Genomic DNA, 22486 nt, shown 5'->3' with positions numbered 1-22486 from the left:
CAAAAAAATTACACAAATTATGCCTTTTTTGTAAGAATAAATTTTTCTAAAACTGAACTTTGTCTATTTATAAAACATGCAAGATCACATTATTTATATGAGATTAATTGTTATGCACAGTCAGTGTAAAAAATTTTACACCAGCAATCCATCCCAACCATCAATTTGTGTTACTTTACATGTAATTATAATAAAAGTCAATTTTCTCTAACAAATCAGTGGTTGTAATTAACTGACAGTATTTTTACTGCATTTCAATTAAATTCTACTTTCAAAAATATGTTTACAGTGTAGTAACTTTCATTTTGATGCTAAAATACACACATATTCCCCATGCATATCTTTCTTATAATTAATATTATACAGAAAAAGCAGGCAAACGAGTAATAAGTTGCGGCACTACCCCTCTTTTTGGATAGAAAAAGTAATCCTCTTGAAAACTACATTCACTGTCTTATGAGACATAACATTTTGATGTGTGAACCTTTGCACTCTCTATAAAAGATCAGGTGTTTCTGGTGTTAAAAAACTAAAAGTCTCAAAGGCAAATGATATGAAAATATGTTGATTGTCAGAACATGTTTTTTCATGCTTCACCAAAGTTGTCTGCCCTACAGTAAAACCACTTGTCCTCAGTTCCACCAGTGGGGAAACTCCAATCAAGTCTACACATGCATGTTTCCTCATATCCACCTGTATACTAGAACATCCGCTGGCCTAAGTGTCAGTCTCCCTCATGTGGGCCAGTTAAAAAATTCACAAGTGCCTCTTTCTTCACAGATACCTCGACATGCCTAAATATATCAAATAAGGCATCCATAACAAAGTCATGTCAGTATTTGACTTCCGGAAGCTCCTTACAATGAATGACGTATTTTCCAAAAGTATCCAAGCATGCCTTGCGGTAAACCGGACAAACCTCATCAACAGAAAATAAGGGAATCATAAGCCGGTATTTAAGGATTGTACGATACTCTACTGAGACATATGTTGTCCTAGACCATCAATAAGGATAGCAAGAAGAAAATCTTGAGCATGCACTCCTTGCAAACAACCAAAAATTGATTTATATCTTGTGCTCATTTCAAATTTTACCTTTATGTCCTAGACTTTTTTGCTAAAAAGAGCCCTCGCCAAAACATATTGTGCTTTAGTGTCCTTTCTAGTAAAATTGTTAAGGTCAAAATCTGGAATCACAACATTAAGACAATCCAAAATGCTATCGAAATCAAAGTCTATACCACATATCTCACTATCTCTTTAAACTAAAAGCCACAAACACATATGAGAAAATCTTTACTGCAGAGTATAAATTCAATCCCCCAAATCTAATAAGTAAATGAGTCATCTTTCATTGAAGATTTCAAAGAAAGAACCTCCACTAACTATTGATTAATTTCTACTGCAGAGTATAAATTCAATCCCCCGAATCTAATAAGTAAATGAGTCATCTTTCATTGAAGATTTCAAAGAAAGAACCTCCACTAACTATTGATTAATTTCTATCTATTTTCATATGTAAGAACATTTTTATGGCGTTTTACATATTTTTTAGAGTTTAATTGATATATATTGTCAATGTAAAAAATTTCACACCATTATTACATCATGAATATTTAATTTTTTAATTTATAAAAGATCTTTTCAATTAAATTCTATAACTTATAATTAATTTATTCGTATCTAATCAATTAAAACACTTATTTCACGGGAAAATTGCAGGGTATATTTTCTATATTTACAGAGACCGTGATCCGTTGCAAGTTGCAGTACCCAGTTCATACCGTAAACGATCTCAACCGTCAACTTGAGATCAATCCATTCAAATTAAACCCTCTTACACACTTTCGATATCCCCTATTTCTCTGCAACTACCCCAAACTAACCGCAATCAACCACATAGCAAAATGAACTTCGACAATTTCCAGAAAGCCCTATCGGAATTCCAAACCCGATGCAACGGCCTGGTTCAAAACCTAACCACCAACCTAAACCGTTTCCCAAAATCTCCTCCGTGGGCCCGCATAACCCCCAACAGTATCCGGCCATTGGCGGCGGAGACAATCGAGCAGCGTCTGGAAGGCGTTCCCGTTTACGCTCTCAGCAACGCCGCGGATGAGTTCATGTTAGTGTCGGGCGCTTCCACCGGTAGAAATTTGGGTCTCTTTTGCTTCAATAAAGAAGACGCTGAAGCGTTGCTTCACCAAGTAACTGCTATTGACCCTCTCATGCCTCAGGGTTCCAAAGTCGTTCCCGTTGCTCTCAACAAGGTTCGTTCATACACTTTCCTTTTCTCTTTCAATTACAATTATTTGTATATTTATTTAGTTAATTTTGATGTTTGAAACTTGTTTGAAACTTGTTTGTCACGTTTTTTTAGGTATTTCAACTCAAAGTAAATGGTGTTGCATTTAGATTGATACCGGAATTCTCTCAAATCAAGAATGCGTTGCAAGTGAGTATGCTTCTCATTTCATTTCAGTCTTTGGGATTACTAGGTTTCCTTTGTGTAATTCATTCATTTTACCTTCTAATTTTGTGTGGTTGAAACAATGTGGAATGCAAATTGCTAGTGTAAATTAATTTTACACGGATATTCAACAACTCATCGTATTGTCGCATATGTCTACTTTATTACCACATTTTAAAAGTAACTGCAAAATACGGGTTTTTAGTTGGACGTCAATGAGTAAAAGTAATTTACACTAGCAATGCATGTCCTGTAATCCAAAACCTTGAAAGTAAGTACTATTAAATCACGCTTTTATTAACTGAAATGTTTTATAGTCCAATGATATTCTTGGAATTTTGATTGATTGTGATGCCATCTTATGGTGGAAGAGGGTAAAAGAAGTTTCTCTTTGAACTAGTTTCTTGTTAATACTTTATAGTTTTTGCGTAATTCATGATGGTAAATATTTTTTTGGGAGAACCTTAGTTTGTGGATAGAACACTTCTTAGCAAGAAATTCACCGAGACTTTAGAATTGTTCTCTCTAATACCCAAAGTTGAGCTTGATTACTATGGTACTCTAGTGATTCTATTTGCAGCAGTTTGGTGTGATGTTTGAAAATTGGTCATGCATACTTAAAATTTGCCTGTATCACTTTGATTGTTGCTTGTCATTAGAGCTATACACTAATGTTTGCCTGTGCTTGTGTTCTGCAGGAGAGGGAAAAATCTGGTATTCCTTCCGGTGACTTTTTTGGTGTTCCAGTTTTCCAGGTTCTTCTCTCATATATTTAACTCTGGATATATCATTTGTGTCTTAGTTCCTGTGTTGCAAATAATCTAATTATAGGGGGTTCCACAAATGTACGCAACATGTTAATAATACTATAAAAAATATTAATGTGGGAAAAAAGACAGAATAAATTACTGATTTATTTGGGGTTCTGGTTTTTGTCTCAATAATGACAGCCCTGTCCGGTTTTTTGCGACAGGGAATCAAGAGCTTCTATATTGCTTATCTATTTTTAGGTAGAAGCAAAATCATGCAAAATTGAGTTAAAGATTAAGGACATGCATATAGATAAATCAAAAGGAATTGTTTTAGAAAAAGGAGAAGAAAAATGATCTTTTATCTTAAAAGCACATGATTGTAATTATGAAAATTCATTAGTTTTAAAACTTGTGGGGTTGGCTTGATCTTCGTTTGAGAAGAATTAGTAAACGGATGATGCTTACTGGTCATTTGTGAAGTTCTCTAAGTAGTATGTGTATTTTTTTCTTGTGTACACAAATTCTGCAAACAATTTTGTTTCAGTTAAACAGGGGAAATAATCAACTTATCAGAAAAAATGAGAGAGATATACACTCTGTGGTCTTTTATTTTGGCACTGGTATCAATTTAATATAATTTTACAAGGGAATTCCTGCTTTTGTGAAATACAATAATTGTCATAGCCCCACTGATTTCCAGCTCCCATAATATGCTTTCTGTTATATCGTGTTGGTTTTAATTGTCAGAGAATCATATCTTTTTGTTACTCGTACATATGATTTTGTGAAAAATAGAAATCAGAGTGTTCTGAATGTGCTTGAGTGAGTAAAGCACTCAGCATCCATAATATTTATACACTATATAATTAATTACATATTATGTTTACAAGGAGAAATAAATAATAGTCCAACTTCCTAAATGCATGAATCTAAATATACATGAACCTAAAACTTAAATGCTCTTTTTAATGGAAAACATACAATGTATTTTTTCTATTTCCAACACTCCCCCTCAAGCTGGTGAATAAGTATTCTCCATTCCCAGCTTGGATATAATTCGTTCAAAATTTGAGCAACTCAATCCTTTAATGAGAATATCCGCAAGTTGCCCATGTGAGGACACATATGGGGTGCAAATCAGCCCACTGTCAAGCTTCTCCTTAATGAAGTGTCTATCAACCTCAATATGCTTAGTTCGATCATGTTGAACTGGATTATGTGCTATACTGATAGCTGACTTATTATCACAGTAGAGCTTCATGGGTCCTTCCCATTTGATTTTCAAATCTTCTAAAATAATTTTAAGCCAAAGTAATTCACAAATGCCTTGTGCCATGACTCGAAATTCAGCTTCAGCACTAGAACGTGCTACTACATTTTGCTTCTTACTCCTCCAAGTCACAAGATTTCCTCCAAGAAAGGTGCAATACCCTGTAGTGGATCTTCTATCAACAATTGATCCTGCATAGTCTGCATCAGTGTAGGCCTCAAGTGTTGTATTTCCATTTCTTTTGAACAAAATTCCTCTTCCTGGAGTTCCCTTGAGATACTGCAGGATTCTATGAACTGCTTGTAAATGGATCTCTTTAGGACAATGCATGAACTGACTAACCATACTTACAGCATATGCAATATCAGGTCTAGTGTGAGACAAGTAAATTAATCTCCCAACTAGACGTTGATACATTTCTTTATCTACTGCAACATCTTCTTCTGTATTACCCAATTTAAGATTTGGATCCATAGGAACGCTCGCTGGTTTACACGCTGTTTTTCCTGTCTCTTTGAGTAAATCTGTAATGTATTTTTGTTGTGATATAAAAATGCCTTTTCGGGAATGTGCCACCTCGATTCCCAAGAAGTACTTCAGCTTTCCAAGAGCTTTTATTTCAAACTCCTTAGCCAAACAATGACTCAAGATCTGTTGCTCCTTCCAATCATCTCCAGTCATTATAATGTCATCCACATATACTAACAAAACTGTTACTCCCCCTTGTGGCGAGTGTTTGATGAACAAGGTGTGATCCCCTTGACTTTGCTTGTACCCCAAGGATGTCATAACCTTAGTGAATCTTCCAAACCATGCTCGAGGTGATTGCTTTAGGCCATATAACGCTTTTTTCAACCTGCAAACTGTATTGTCAGACACATTTTTTTCATACCCCAGTGGTACCTGCATATAAATCTCCTCCTCAAGTTCCCCATGTAGGAAAGCATTCTTCACATCAAATTGTTGTAAATTCCAACCATAATTGGCAGCAAGTGACAAAATTACTCTCACTGTATTCATCTTCGCAACCGGTGCAAATGTTTCTGAGTAGTCAATTCCATAGGTTTGTGTAAACCCTTTGGCAACCAACCTGGCTTTATATCTTTCGATTGATCCATCAGCCTTATATTTTACCGTGTACACCCATTTGCATCCAACTGGCCTCTTTCCTTCTGGTAAAGTCACTATCTCCCACGTTCCATTCTTCTTCAATGCGTCCATCTCAATATTCATGGCTTGCTTCCATTTTTCATCAGACAATGCCTCAGAAACATTAGTAGGTATGGAAGTAGCGTTAAGGTTTGTAAGGAAGGCTCTATGGGTAGGTGAGAATTTTTGAAAAGATAGTTTGAAAGGGGATATAAAGGCTGTTTGGTGCATTTTCTAGTACCTTTCCTAATAGCAATTGGAAGGTCTAGGTCATCATTTGTTGTTTGGGTCATAATTTTATCCTGCAATTCAGAAGAATTAATTACCTCATTTGAAGGAGTCGAGTCAGGCTCTTGAACTTGTGTCGATTCAGGAACGGCCTTTGACTTTCTCATGTAAACCAGATTCTTTCCATATCTCACATCCACTTCAGGTTCACGTTCAACTACTGGTATATTTGATTGATTTGACTCAACCCCTAATTCTTCAGGCTCAGATGGGTTTGGTACAAGTGTGTTTAACTCAAGACTAGAAAGATCGGGTCTATTTGACTCAAAACTGGAAGAATTATGTGGATTTGACTCGAGACCAGAGAGATTGAGTGTATTTGAGTCATGACCAGATGTATTTGACTTAATACTAGACAAATTGAGTGTATTTGACTCGAGACCAGAAAGATCAAGACTTTCAAGCTTATCTTCCTTAAAACTCTCCCCCTGAAGATAAGGTTGAGTGAAGTACGGTTCCTCTTCATGGAAGGTTACATCCCGCGACACAAAGAATCTTTTAGATGGAGGATGAAAACACTTATATCCCTTTTGAGTAGAGGAATAACCGACAAAAACACATCTTAGGGCTCTAGGATCGAGTTTTTTCTTGTCTTGACTATGCACATGGACAAATGAGACACACCCAAAGATTCGAGGTTTGAGATTACTACTTGTTGACAAATTTGGATAGAAGAAAGAAAGAACATCCATAGGACTCTTGAACCCTAATACTCTAGAGGGTAATCGATTAATAAGATATGTGCTAGTGAGAACGGCCTCCCCCCATAAATACTTGGGAACATTTTTATGAAACAATAATGCTCGGGTTTGGTCTAATAGATGCCCATTTTTTCTTTCTGCGATTCCATTTTGTTGTGGTGTTTTAACACAAGAAGACTCATGGACAACTCCCTCTTTTTGACAGAAAGAAATAAGAACATGATTGAAGTACTCTTTTCCATTATCAGACCTAAGTCTTTTAATGTTTACTCCAAATTGATTTTTAATCATGTAGAAAAACTTTGGAAAAACAGTACTGACGTCAGACTTGTTTTGGAGTAAAAATACCCAAGTAACCCGGGTACAATCATCTATAAAAGTCACAAACCACCTAGCACCTGTTACATTTGGATTAGTACAGGGACCCCAAACATCTGAATGAATAAGATAGAAAGGGGAAAGGCTTCTTTTGTTGTTTAATGGAAATGGTAGACGCTTATGTTTAGCAAACTCGCACACATCACAATGAAGACTTTCAATATCTACCTTATTGAATAAAGACGGAAACAAAACTTTAATGACTCCAAAAGAAGGATGACCTAATCGACAATGAAAAAGAAAGATTTTTTCCTTTTTGGAGAGTATTGACTCTGACATAAATGAGTGAGACAAGTGGACATTTGTACAGTGACCTGGTTCTTCAAGATAGTAAAGGCCATTCCTTTCTCTAGCACGTCCAATCGTCTTTCCCGAGTCCTTATCCTGAAATATACAACAATCATTAAAAAAAGTCACACTACAGGATAAATCATTTGTAAGTTTTTGTATGGAGACAAGGTTCATGGATAGCTTCGGAACATGGAGAACCCTTTTTAAGGTTATAGAATGATTTATTTGAATATCTCCACAGCCAGCTACAGTTACAAGAGTACCATCAGCAGTAGAAATTTTTTTATTACTGGGACAAGGGGAATATGTGGAGAACTGTTTTGAAGAGGGTGTCATGTGGTCTGTAGCTCCTGAATCTAATATCCAAAATAAATGAGAAGGTGTTTCTGAGACATGAAATCCAAATGAGAGTGGAAGCTTTACTAGAATACGCCACACTACAATTACTTGATGATTTTTCCATACCAGAAAATGCAGGGACAGTGGCTGGAACAGTGCAGACAGCGGCTAGAACTTGCAAACAGTGGCTGGAACTTGCAAACAGTGGCTGGAACTTGCAAACAGTGGCTGGAACTTGCAGACAGTTGCTGGAACTGTGCAGACAACGGCTGAAACGGTGTAGACAGCGGCTGGAACGGTGTAAACAGCGGCTGAAAAATGTGCAGAGTTGTACCAACGGCTGCAGAAAACTGTATGAAACAGTATGGACGGCTGCCGGAAAAGTATAGATAGCGTTTAATTGAAAAAACTTGACAGCACGTGTTGCCCAGTCAAGATTTAAGGGTTCTGACAGCATAAAAATGCCCGGTCAGATTTCTAAATACTGATATTAGCGGAAGTAGAGTCCCCTAGATTAGGAGCTCTGATACCATGTGAAAAATAGAAATCAGAGTGTTCTGAATGTGCTGTAAAGCACTCAGCATCCATAATATTTATACACTATATAATTAATTACATATTATGTTTACAAGGAGAAATAAATAATAGTCCAACTTCCTAAATGCATGAATCTAAATATACATGAACCTAAAACTTAAATGCTCTTTTTAATGGAAAACATACAATGTATTTTTTCTATTTCCAACAGATTTATATCTCTATGTAGCTAGGAGAGGATATCCTCATTCAAAGCCGGGGTTGCAACCATCCTTCCCTGGCTGAGGATAAGTGTGAAAGTTACAAGTGGCTCATAAAGTAGCTTAATCTGCCCTCAAGAAACATATTATTAGCACCCCCTCCTAAAGAGCAAAGCGGTGTTCCTCTTAGTGACACATAAGGCTTGGTCATCAATAAAACAAGATTTTTGTTGAAATATTTTTAGAATATAAATTTATGAAAACTTTTTTTTCTGAAGCCTATTTTTTTGGTAACCATTTTTTCCCCATCCATAAGACTTGAATTTTTTACCTTGCTTAAGAGATCCTAGTCCAATTTGACTGATGTAATGTTGGTTTTATTTCTTAAGTTTATCTGTCTTTTTTACTGTAACTTTAAAAGTTATAAAGTTACAAGAAATCCTGTGTTGACTTGACTCCATTTGACATCATTTATGTTTGCATGAATTTTTCTTGCATGCTAATGACTGAAGCAAGTACTCAAATCTCTCTTTAATAGAAAATTTTCATTTTTTCTAGTGTTTTATCCATGAAGCTCAAAATATAGACCATTGAAAATTAATTTTAATTCATTGCTAGCCAGAAATTCCTGCCGCCATGCACCCTCAGCCTCTCTCGTACACAAATTCATAAACCATGGTTCATTTCTTCTATCAGTGACTTTAAAACTGCAAATGCCTGACACCAAATACTAACCAAGAGTAGGCAATTCTTCTATTTTAGTCCTGCTTCTTTGCTTTCACTTATAATGATATGTACCAAAACTGTAGCAATTGATTTGACATGCATGAGTTGCATACAGACCTAGGGTGACCTAAAAAACTCCTTTTCCTTTAGATGTTTGAAGGTTTTGGATCTGAAATGTACTATATGTTTAATGGATTTATGACATTTGTGGTATGAAGAAAATTAATGTCTGGTACTCTTTAACGATACACTATGAACTGGTTTTGTTCAAATGTATTGCCAATATATTAGAGACCGTAATTTGTGATTGCACTTCAATTATTTTCTTGCTGGAATCCATGAACTAGTGTTTTGAATTCTATATTGGTTTGTTACAGTCCAGAAGTTTGATATTGAAGAACCAGACCAAGAGATATCGTCCACTCTTCTTCAGAAAGGTGTAGTTAATGTGCCTGCATTGAGTTACCTGAGTTTAGGTAGTTATAAACGAAGCCAAATTTTTACGGTCGTCGCATTTTGAATTTCTTACAGGAGGATTTAGAAAATTCAATTGAAAAGGCGTCTGGTCAGCTGAATAGAATAAAATTGTCTTCCGGACAAGGGGACATCGAGGTACAGATTCAATAGGCCCCCTTAAAACATGACCTGTTTGTTTTGTTCGGTCCAATACACTTTACTCATGATCTATTTTTCAGGTTGCTTCTCTAGAGGATGTAATAAAGGAAATGAAGGTGAGTGTCACGTTACTTGCTGATTATGAAATACAAGGGAGTTTTTATATGTAAGGAACTTACTTTGAAAATTGCAACTAACAATAAAATAATTTTGCAGGAAAATTCTACATCAAAATGGGATGATGTTATTTTTATACCTCCTGGATTTGATGTTTCAAGTGCAACTGACCCCAATCTGATATAGTGCGAAATGGTCTAAACATTAAACTGATCCTTTGTGTTACCTTTTGTAATTCTAGTATTATTTTGAATTTTAACTTGTGGCACATAACAAAGAATTATTTAGATTTATTGAATATCACGAACTCCCGACTGCAAATACATACTCCTAAATACTGAATTCCATATGAAAAGTTAAATGGGGAGTTTGAAATTTTCATTTTCTTTTTCTGTTTTCATTATCAAATAGGCTTGGGTAGACTTCATAATCTCTGTTGGTTCATGTTGATTGTAGAGATGTTCACTGTCTTGTGTGAGAGTGTGAGTGCACCAACTGAATGTTCTGTAGCTCTTGGAGATGCATCAATTGATGGTGAGATTGCTAGTAATAATAATGATTGAATTTGGAAATTGTAATATCTCACTTATGGTTATCTCTGACCTGGTTTATTAATTTATTTGTTTATAAGTAAAGCTTTCTCTCTGGTTAGAAAAAGAAAATGAAGAGAAAGGGAATAGATCTATTTGAATATTGTCTAGACAGGAAAAACAGAATTAAAATCTTTCAAGTCGTTTGCCTTTGTAATACTTTAGACAAGTAAATTGCTGGAATTGAAAAAATTGCAATTGTCTCTTTAATTTAGTTTCTTTCTGCTTAAAAGAGAAATTTGGGTGCAGGTCTCATTAAACTTACTCCTTCATTTCTCTTCACATTAACGAGGTCTTGCCAATTTCTCTAGCTGATTAGATTAGTTTTTTCTTATCCCAACTGAACACATTGTTGAGTCTGAACTTAGGAGGACAAGCAATGACTTAATTTTGGGGGTGTACTGTTTGATGTGTGGGGTTTACATCGCGTTTTTATCTTGTTTTCTTTCCGTTTTGTTTCCATTTTATACGTTTTGGGGTGTTGTTATATGTTTTCAGGTTATAAGGAGTAAGGAGTATTTAGGATCAAATTAAGTAAAAATGATCAATAATCGCACGAAAAGTAAGTTTGACACGGGTTGTGTTGTCTGACTCGGGCCGTGCTGCTCAGTTGGATGCATAGTCAATTAAATAATTTTCCTTTTAACAAGCAATTATGTTTGAGGGATTATGTAGTGATATATTTGTGAAGGAACCGCTAAGGACGAGGAAGTAATGCCGCCAACAAGGGGCGACATAATCCTACACTCAGAGGGACATAAACTTGCCCATGACACTCCCCACTCGTCCAGTTTGAGAAAATGACATGTCTTAGTCAGAGTTAATCCAAAAAAGATTTATGAGAATAAATCGCACTTCCCTAGAAAATAGGGATTCAACGATCCACTGCCATGAATAGGTATTCAAGAGATATTCTAAATACACAAAAAATACTCTAAAATAAAAAGTTTTTCATCTTTGTGAGTTTGTTTTCTCCACACCAAAACTCATTCGAAAGAAGGGTTATCATACCGTAAGTTTTCCCTAAAACCCTCCTAAACACTTAAGCCTCTCACCATCCATATCATAGAGCATAGAAATGTGACACATATGTATTTGTTAGAAAGTACAATGTTATAGATCTCTTGCCAACGGTCTGACTATTGAGTTTGAATGTCATGTTAATGTGATTAATAGTATTTTTTTTTTTGTTAAATTACCTCTAGGGTCGTTTAAGTTATTTAATTGTAATAAATTAGTCATTTATGTTTTTTTTTGTTACATGAGTCTTTTATGTTAACTATCGCATGCACCGTTGACTTTTTTTCTGCTTTATTTTTTCTATTAATTTTATTTTAACTTCTAAAATTCATATTAAATCCGTTTTTAGTCTAAAAATTTTGAATAAATTTCTACAAAAATTTCTTCTCATTTTACACTTGTTTCTTAGTAGGAGTTTATTTATCGTTCCAATTAAGTGTTTGGTTAAAATGTTAAACTACTTTTCTTGAATAGAATATGATGCTTAATAATAAATCGTCATGATACACATCCATTATATTTAATTCCACAATTATTCTCATTAATCATTGTCACTAACCCACTAATTGATGCCATATACCTACTTTAATTCTTTCACCACCAAAAGCATATGCCCCAAAAAAAGATTATAAACAAAGTTTCATTATAGAGCTAAGAGGTTGAAATCACATATTTTTTATGATCTATTTTTGCTTTTCATGAATGCTGTTATTCCAAGGGGAATAAGTAGCTTTCATTAATTCTTTCAAAAAAAAGTAGCTTTAATCAATCAATGCATCTCTCTATATGTGACAATATATATCATCTATCCAACCAATTTAGTTGCATTCACAAATTTCACTTTCTATTAATTCTATACTCACATTCATCTCGTTGTAAACTTTACAATCACTTGCTACACCAAATGCTTCCATATGATATACACTCAATTATATGGATTATAGATTTATTATTCAAATAAAAATATGTGATTTCAACCTCTTAGCTCTATAAAATTTTTTATAGATTTATTATTCAAATAAAAATTGAGGTCCATTTGAGGTGTTGCCATATATACTATATTCTAAGACCTGTTAAAATAGTTCTACTATTTAAATAAGGTATCATATTTTTAATGACTTTAAAGGTTGGAGATTCTGCTAGCTGGTTGCCATACTTTGATTCCCACTTTACTATCTCCCCCCATAACCAATAACTAGTCGGTGAAGTTTAATTAACATTACATGTGTATGGTTGGTGATTCTTACAATTTTGTCATGAGTCTCAAGTAGTTCATGAAACTCACTTAAAAACAATTTGTTTGGAAGAATTGAACTAATTGAAAATCTCTTTATCAGACATATATGATATATTATGACATGAATATATTTTTATAAATAAAGACAACTTCTATTTTATAACTCTGTTTTATAAGATTCAGTTTAGCATAGTTTAAATTCTAAGATAATATGATACTCTAGTTAAAAATATGTTGAACAATCTATTATTTTATCTCTTATTATTTATATTCACACATTAAATTTAATCATGTTAAATGCGAGAGAGTGTTAAAAGTTGAATGTAAAAAAATAGTAGGGGTGACAATAAGACATATCCATCTTTCAAATCTCTAAAAAAAAAATAGAACTGGACAACCGTAGTTGAGGATGTGAGTGAGACATAATTGAGAATGTGCCTAAAACATTGGTAGCTAGAATGAGAGTGCGGCAAACATGCACCTTGAACTTCTAAAGGCTAAAATTTGCAACAAAAAAATTCTTGTTAATGTTTGTACCGACAAAAAAAAAAGAGGTGGAGCAGATATATTAGAAGATACAAATCTAAAATTTCAATTCATTCCAAATAAAATACAAGTAAAATGAACATTTCATCGAATTTGTAGGATAATGATTGTTTTTATTTATAAGTATATTGTCCGATGTGGAATTCTTTACACATGTTCTCAAGTTTAAGATTAATCATTTGGAACGTGAAAATAAACGGAAGGTGATTCAGTAGCAGAAATCTAATAGATAGATGATCTATCGAATCTTAAATGGTTATTTGATACTATATTAGAAAATATGGTTTTACGTAACTTATTTCTACAAAATCGATTTGTAAAGTGAGAATCAATCTCACTTATATACTATACATATTCTATTTTGTTTGTTCGTGTATGTTAGGTTTCAATTTTAGAAGGGGTAAAGGCACTTACTGTGCATAATTAATTCAGTAATGATTTAAACCTGTTTGTGTTAAAGTAAAATTGATTTTACTTTTAGAATTGATTTTATTTGAAGCTAAAATTTATAGTTTTTGCTTCTATAATTGATTTTTGGGTGATTTTTACATGAAATTTATTGTTTAACTAGAATTGATTCTACCTTAAATTAGAATTTGTAGCTTTTGCCTCCATAAATAATTTTTGGGTGATTTTTACACTGAAATTTATTGTTCAACTTATTTTTACAAAAATATATTCAAACATAAATCAATTCAACTAAATTCAATTATATTAAAATCAATTCTATCAAATTTAATTTTGCTAAAATTAATTATATTCACCATCAATTCAAATATACTTTTCATATATTATCCAATGAGGTGTGAGTCGTCGAATAATTTACAAAATTGGAAGAGGTTAGAGTTCATGCACTTGTAATTTGTGTCATCAATAATTTGTCATGCAAGTATATATTATTTTAATATGCTTGAGAAATAAATGTATAATTTTTCCTATATTTGATATTTAATCCACATCCAATTTGTTGACTTGTTGTCGTCATTAAAAAAGACAAATTAAAACACAAGCAACCCAAAGAGAAAGCAGAAAATGTTATCAGCATCACTGAAGTGGATAACCATGCCGTATCTTTTCATGTCTCGTGACTACATATTTTAAAATTTTAACCATCCAAATTTCAAATTCTTGACAATGAAAACTTAATAGAGTGGGCCACCTAGAGTTTATTTTATTTATAAATATAAGCTTTATTTTAAGTTGAATATTAGCAGGGTTAAAATTGAACTAAATTTAAAATAATTAAATTATTATATTTAGTTAGTAAATTAAATTATTATGCATAAATAGTATTAGAATTGAAATATAACTGAAACTAGGGGTGGCAAAACGGGCCGTCCGCCCCGCCCGCCGCTCGCCCGCCTTATGCCCGCCAAAAAACGAGCGGGGCGGGCATGCCCGCCCAGTAAAATGGGCATCAAAATCATGCCCGCCCCGCCAAGATGGCGGGTTGGTGGGCGGCGGGCTTACCCGCCTATTTTTATTTATATTTTTTTAATAGATTAATATGCTTTTTTTTATCTTTTAATTAAACTTTTCACTTATTTTTTAAAATAATTTTTTATAAAAATAATTTTTTAACAAATTTACTCTAAAAAATATTAGATATATTTATAAATAAATATATAAAATAAACCATCAAGAATTGCAATTACTAGAATTAACTAAAAAAAGAGTGAGTTTTGGAGGAGGAGCGGGTTTTGGCGAGCGGCGGGCTTTGGCGGGGCGGGTATGGCGGGGCGGCCTTTAGCGAGCGGCGAGCCTAAAATCCCAACCCAACCCGCCATTTTTTGGCGGGTGCGCGGGCGGCCCGGCGAGCCCCGGTCCATTTTGCCACCCCTAACTGAAACCAAACCGATTTAAAACTGAAAACCAAAAATAAAAATGAAAAATTCTAGTTAAAGTTTTTTAAAACAAAAAAATTAAAAAATAACTTAACAGTTTGGATCTATGATAAATAGTCCAGTTTGGGGAAAATTATCATCTAACGGTTTAGTAGGGTTCGAAATTTTAAAACAGTATACCAAATCAATAGATTCAGTTCGATTTTTAAAAAATTAAAACTATTCGATTTTGTTCGAATAAATTTTTACTATGATTTAATTTAGTTCGGTTAAATTTTTCTCACAAACATCTATAAACAGTCCTAAATATTACTCCATATAATTATTAATTGATTTAATTTTAGAATTTAGTTTTAATTAACCATATCATAAACTTGTTTGGTAAAAATTACAATCAAATTCTCACAACTTTCATTTCTAGCCTCATCTATAACTAGCCAATCCGGTACAAGATTTTTCACAACAAAAATCAAAAATTACACAAATACATGAACCAATCCACGTGGCACCATCTCATTGGCTCCACAATTCATGATTGGTGGTCCTGTGAAGTAGCAGTAAAATACTTTGATGGCTTTATTCTACTACCATACCACTTCCAGTTGGCATCCATCACCAGTTTTCAAAATAATTTACTTTTCCAAATCATACAAAAATGGGGTCTACCTAAAATATATCAAAACATGCTTTAAATTTTTTAGCAATGCCATTGATATAAAATAGAATCATTACTCATACTGAATATAGCATTTTGTGTAGAAACCAAATAATAACATAACCCCAAAATCCATTAAAGTATAAGGACTGCCCAAACAAAAGGTTCCAGCTTTTAAAGTTTGCTAAGCTGGCAACAGCTTTTGGACCATCCGTTCTCAAGTTATTGCTCCATCACAAGTCCCACCATCCTGCTACTCCTACCATACCACAATACCTCTCTATCTATTTGTTTCAATATTTTAAAAATTGAATTGAACTAGAGAATATATTTTTTTTAAATGTAAAGAAAAATCAATTAAATTAGATATAGTTCATTCAAATTTCAAATCCTAGTGTAATCATAATCAAATGAACCAAAGAATTCGAATTGATTTGTTTTTCTGCTCAATCAGTTGAACCGATTAAATATAATTTTATTTTGATTTTTTAATATAGGAGTAAACTTACAATATTAATACTCCAACGCTTAAATGAATAACTGAGAAAATAATTTGAATTTATGAATGAGAGAATATCTAAAAATAGCTGACTGTTCAGTTTTTCAATTCAATCAATTATACATGTTAATTTGATTTGATTTTTAAATCATTAATAACTAGTAATTTCCTTCCTCAGGTTCTCAAATCTATATATACCCCCTTTTTTCTAACACATTACATCATATCACAACAAGCAAAACTTCTCTCTCTCTTTATCTCCAAAATGGCTTCTAATTCTACTCACAATGAGTTTCATGTGTTTATGCTAATTGGCATAATGGTAACCTTTATGGTGTCTACTTGTAACGGTAGCTTCTTCCAAGACTTTGATCTAACATGGGGTGATAACCGTGCTAAGATATTCAATGGTGGCCAACTTCTATCACTTTCCCTTGACAAAGTCTCTGGCTCTGGCTTCAAATCAAAGAATGAGTACCTATTCGGAAGAATCGATATGCAACTCAAGCTTGTTGCTGGTAATTCTGCAGGCACTGTCACTGCTTACTACGTAAGTTTTTGTATCTATACACCATTTTTCATCATGTTACGTACTCTTATCAATACTATAATAGAACTATACTCATTTAATAGACTTTGTTTGAATGTTTTAGACTTTTAGCTAACTCTAGCATTGATTTTTCATGGACATGATTTATCATGTTTTTAATAAGAGAGACTATTATTGTCCTACTTTTATACTTTAGACAGCAACATTTGTTAAATTCAACTGTGCATTCACGAGTTCTAGAAAACAAGCATTTAATTTGATGTCAATAATTCCATGTCGCTTTCGTACATACTATATATATCTACGGTATGTCGCGGGTTCGAATCTGCACCTCTGCAGCCAGTCTGGTGTGCAGGCACGGACTAATATTTTAATGATTTTATATTTTCTTTGGTACAGCTGTCATCCCAAGGGCCAACCCATGATGAAATTGATTTTGAGTTCTTGGGAAACACAACTGGTGACCCTTACATTCTTCACACAAACATCTTCACTCAAGGCAAAGGTAACAGAGAACAACAGTTCTACCTTTGGTTTGACCCCACTAGAAACTTCCACACTTACTCCATTATTTGGAAGCCCCAACACATCATGTAAGTCACCGAACAACGGGTGTATCTGGTCTTTAGATATAGACCAGATACATCAGTTGTTTAGTAAATTAGTGTCTCGAGAGAGTATAGTTTAATTTATTCCATAGTTTTTTTTGGACTAATGGACTAAGTAGTTGGAAATAATTGCAGATTCTTGGTTGATAACACACCAATAAGGGTATTCAAGAATGTTGAATCTATGGGTGTTCCATTTCCAAAGAACCAACCAATGAGAATCTACTCCAGCCTGTGGAATGCTGATGACTGGGCCACAAGAGGTGGATTGGTGAAAACTGATTGGTCTAAAGCACCCTTTACAGCATACTACCGTAATTTCAAGGCCACTCAGTTCTCATCCAAGTCATCTTCAACTTCAAATTCTGATTCTGAATGGCAGATAAATGAACTTGATGCTTATGGTAGAAGAAGATTGAGATGGGTTCAAAAGTACTTCATGATTTACAATTATTGTAACGATCTCAAACGTTTCCCACAAGGTGTTCCTGTTGAGTGTAGCCACTAGGCACTAAGATAAATGTTACTACTACTTCTAAAGTTGGATTAATTATCTTAATGGCTTTGTAAAATACTATGTCTTAGATTATTTTTTATAGTTTGCTATCTACTTGTTGTTTCAATGGTAAAATCTAGTGATTTATAGTTGTTAATGTATATTAAGTGGTTATGTTCATATAATAAAAAGTTATATTCAAGTTTATATATGTTGTTCTGTAGATTAATTAATATACTGTTATCAAGATGCATAGGAAAACAAGATGCATGACAGGTTAAAAAAAAAAAAACAGGACAAGTTCTCCAGAAGTCAACATCGTTTGAATGAATCTTCTCATTAATAATGGTTTACTAACAAAATGTACAAATAGTCTTAGTGTTATGAATATTATTATGAATTTGTAGATTTGTTTTTCCTTCTTAACCTTCCAAATTCATTTTTCTTCATAAACTATATATTGTCATTCACATTTTTATTATAAACATTTCAATTCTCTTTGTATTAACATTGTAGAAACTTAAAAATATTTATTTTTCTTTAGGTGTATTCATGTTATTGTTATTGTTCATATGTTACGCTTGTGATAGTCTCGCTAGCGGTATCAAAGTATTGATAATTATCATATCGATAGAGACTTACGATATATTCAATTATTCGACGATCTATTCAAATGTAAATAAAATTTATGAAAAGGTTCAACCCAAAGTTGCATAGTACTAAAACATTTTTTGTTGTCAGTAACCTTATAGTAGGCACATCTATGTGTTTACCTAATTCATGATTCTTGAGTTGTTGGTCAGCCTTGATCTAATAAAATGTTATGGTGTGACCATTCTCTGGACCCAAAATCCTCAGATGAATTTGAAGGCTCGTGTAGGTGATCTCTTATAGGTATTGTATGATGTTGGATCCAAGTGGATGAATTCTTGGTCCACACTAGAACAGAGGACCCTCAAGACATGGTCGACAAAGTTAGGTCTTGGTTTGCTTCAATGCTCAAAGTAGAGACTTCCTTGACTTTTTTGAGTGCTAATGTGTCCCTTTCTGTAACATTTTGGTGATGGTCGAACTTCAAGTTGGAACTATCTTTAAAGGGTAGATTGTGGGTTTCTCTGGTGTTTATTTTGAATATTGACATATTCCTTAAATAGCATTCCTTGCTTAGTAGGTTTACGAGAGATTGATGTGTTGTAACCTCTTGTGTTACGTGAAGATGTCTTCTTAGCTGTAAAATAATTGCTTGTTGTCTGGTTCGGAGACCGCATGGGAATATTTTGTTAATTAACCTTTCTCTATTTTCTAGAGAACAGTAGGGTTGTCGTTCCTAGACTTTAAAGATTCTAACTTGCAAGACTATTGAGTTCGAACGTGACTCAAACTAGGGGATAAGGTGTGACCTTGAAGAAATTTGAGGTTGTGTGTGCTTCTTTCTTAGTGGTAAAATGTCCTGGTAACTTACCCCCGACCATTTGTGTTCTCCCTTATCTCTATGTAGCTAGTAGCTCAAGGTCTATAGGGCATATGTTAAGGTTCACATTTAGTGGATTCATCAATAATATAGGTGGACTATTACATTAAGAGGAATAATAATTTTGGTATCTTTACATGAGATTCGATCATTGGGTCTTTTCCAGCCTTTGAGGTCCTCACTCTCGTCGTTCGATCTAATATATTTCCTTCTTGGACATTAGATCCAACTCATTTGTCCTCTATATACTTTCATAACTTCCCTAACTTCCAAATTCATGCAACTTCTCAAATTCTCTAAGTAACTCATCATAATATTTGAGGTATCTTTTTTGCTCTATGTATTCAAGTTTATTCTTCTCCGAACTCTTAATTATATGATTTCCTCCACTATGTCGTTTTACTGTTGGAGTTCACATCCCATTGATACATAAGAATTGAAGAAAATGGAGATGAAAGAATGCATAGAAAAAAGAGAAAAAAAATTGTAACTAATTTTCAAAACTCAATTTCTCAAATCGTGAAATCTGGTAAATTTGTTACAAATGAAATTCACTTTGGGTTTATATACTAACACCAAGATGAAATGAAACACAAATGCAAAACCAAATGCAACTTAAATGAAGATGTTGAATTTGAATTACATCTAACACCATTCCTTAATTCATATCTAGCCAATTAAAATCTACAACACCAATTTGATCCCTCAAATTGATGAAGTGTTCAGTCTTGATAGCCTTGGTCAGCATATTTGCAAGTTGCTTATGAGTGCTACAGTGAACAACTTCAAGCACTCCATTTTGAACTTGATTTCGTAGAAAATGATACTTAGTATCTATATGCTTGCTTCTCCCATGTAGCGGAGGGTTGTTGGCAAGGTTTATTGTTGACTTGTTATCAATCATCAACTTGACTAGTTTGTTCACGTTGAACTTCAACTCGCGCATCAAATTCATCAGCAAAATAGCTTGACATGCAGACAATGCTTCATCGGTGTATTCAGCTTCACATGTTGACAATGCAACCACTGGTTGCTTCTTGGAACACCGAGAAATGGGAGCACCTAGATACATAGACATGTAACATATAGTGCATCTTATGTCAACTCTATCTCCACACCAGTCAAAGTATGAATATAAAGTTAGCTCAGCATCATATGACACTCCAGATGGAAACATAATTTTATGCTTCAAAGCTCACTTTACATACTAGAGGATTCTGACTGCAGCTTGGTAATGTGACCATTTTGGTTTACTCATAAATCTACTCATCATACCAACTGCATAACATATGTTTGGTCTGGTATTGAACAGATATCTCGGAGAGCCAACCCATTGTTTGAAGTTTATATCATCTACATCATTACCATTTGGATTAGAGTCATGCTTATGTTTTTTTCAGCAGGTGTGGCTGCAAACCTATTGTTCTTCAGATCAAATCTCTTCAGCAATTCAAGTTCATACTTCAGCTGATGTATAATGATTCCTTTTTTAGAGCATAGAATCTTCATCCCTATAAAATATACCATATTTCCAAGGTTAGTCATATGAAAAGCATTCATTAGAACCCTTTTGAACTTGTTTATCTCAGAACTACAGCTCCAAGTTAGCAATATGTCATCTACATAAAGACACGCTAAAATTAGATTGCCATCAGAGGTATGTTGCATGTACAAACCATACTCCATTTCACATGTTCTGAATCTCTGATGCTTGAAAAATTAATCAATTTCCATATTCTAAGCTCTTAGGCTTGCTTCAGTACATACAAAATTTTATGCGGCTTGTTCGCCATCCCTTCTTTGTTATATATCACAAATATAGGAGGTTGTAACACATAAACTTCTTCTTGCAATGGATGATGGGTCTGTAACGTATAGCCTAAATATAGTACTGCAAGTGCACAGCCTATCGAAGTAATATAAAAGATTATCGAACCACAGAGACCAATCGTCAATCTATCAACTCTATTGTTAAGGTGCTTATCTAAGGTGAAACAGGAATATTGTTGTGAGTGCAGTGCAACAAGGTAAGTGAGCGGAGTAAACAACAGTTTAAAGCGATGGGTTGAAATGTAAATCATGAAACTAGACTATGATCTAGACATGCATAAATGAAACGACTCATGGGGCAGTATTTTCTATTTGTAGCAAAGAATCAATTTAACAGGAACTTGTAGCTTTTGGCTACTAAGAACCGAATTTACTCTTTAATTTAACTTCCTTTATTGTCACATATAAAGGGTTCCTTCCGCGTTAAAGCAGTAAATCTATTTTTAAGAAATTGATAGTTTTGACTTAACAGAAAAGTGATTTTACTTGGAAAGATTAACTTAAAGAGACTCTTGGATTTTGAACAAGAGTCAGATTTCAAACCTACAAACGCGTCTGAAAATAGTTTCAAAATCGTTTTCTAAAAAGGTTAATGATTCCTATTTAACCAATCAAATCGCTTTCGCTTCTTTTGTTTGGTTAAATAATAATCAAGTCATATCTTTGATATGGACGGCTTTCGATCTTACCCAATAAACATTTAAACATAAATCGACTTAAGTTAAAAGCAAAACATCCCCAGAGTATTTTCACTAACATGACAATTAGAACACAAACATGATCACAATCATTACATTCAAACCTTTATAATTTAGCCAGACATAGTAATTGCGAGTCTATAACACATGTAGATTATGGTAAGTGCGAGTAATTAAAAAGGGTGTGAGTCTATAAATCGTGTAGACTATGGTAAGAGCATTTAGATTCTATAACACATGTAGACTATGGTAAGAGCATTTAGAGTCTATAAAACTTGTAGACTATGGTAAGAGCAAGAAAATAAACAAAGCAAGTAAATTGAACCTTACTCCGATCGGAGATTGAATCTTGATACAAAGTGAAGGCTGGTATGATAAACTTCAACCAAAGTGCTCTAAGACTCGATTACAACTCAATATACACCGTAGTAACTCCCCGATGTGAAGAGGTTACTACTTTACAAAAACTGATAGTATATGGATTAAGTTTGTACTAAGCTTGGATAAAATAACCGAAAATGAAAAACTGAACTATACGTAGTAGATTCTGGATCAGCGTAAGGACAGGAGTGCCCCTCAACTCCTTTTGAGCGAGAACCTTTTTGTGAA

General features: G+C 33.8%; 2 protein-coding genes across 2 annotated transcripts; both read left to right on the top strand.

Annotated features, from left to right (window-relative positions):
* Positions 1-1718: 1718 nt before the first annotated feature.
* On the top strand, positions 1719-10136 carry LOC131603467 (protein TIC 22-like, chloroplastic). Its single transcript, XM_058875780.1, has 7 exons — positions 1719-2270; positions 2381-2455; positions 3169-3225; positions 9479-9538; positions 9633-9713; positions 9797-9832; positions 9933-10136. Exons 1-7 carry the CDS (start codon positions 1908-1910, stop codon positions 10017-10019), a joined length of 759 nt encoding a protein of 252 aa, XP_058731763.1. The 5' UTR covers positions 1719-1907; the 3' UTR covers positions 10020-10136.
* A 6296-nt stretch (positions 10137-16432) lies between these two features.
* On the top strand, positions 16433-18085 carry LOC131603466 (xyloglucan endotransglucosylase/hydrolase 2). Its single transcript, XM_058875779.1, has 3 exons — positions 16433-16774; positions 17174-17367; positions 17518-18085. Exons 1-3 carry the CDS (start codon positions 16490-16492, stop codon positions 17888-17890), a joined length of 852 nt encoding a protein of 283 aa, XP_058731762.1. The 5' UTR covers positions 16433-16489; the 3' UTR covers positions 17891-18085.
* Positions 18086-22486: the final 4401 nt, after the last annotated feature.

This window comes from Vicia villosa, linkage group LG5, assembly GCF_029867415.1.
Source record: "Vicia villosa cultivar HV-30 ecotype Madison, WI linkage group LG5, Vvil1.0, whole genome shotgun sequence".
In the NCBI taxonomy this organism is placed as follows: Eukaryota; Viridiplantae; Streptophyta; class Magnoliopsida; order Fabales; family Fabaceae; genus Vicia; species Vicia villosa.
Note: the sequence above shows the minus strand (reverse complement) of the source record. Positions and strands in the feature narration are given on the sequence as shown.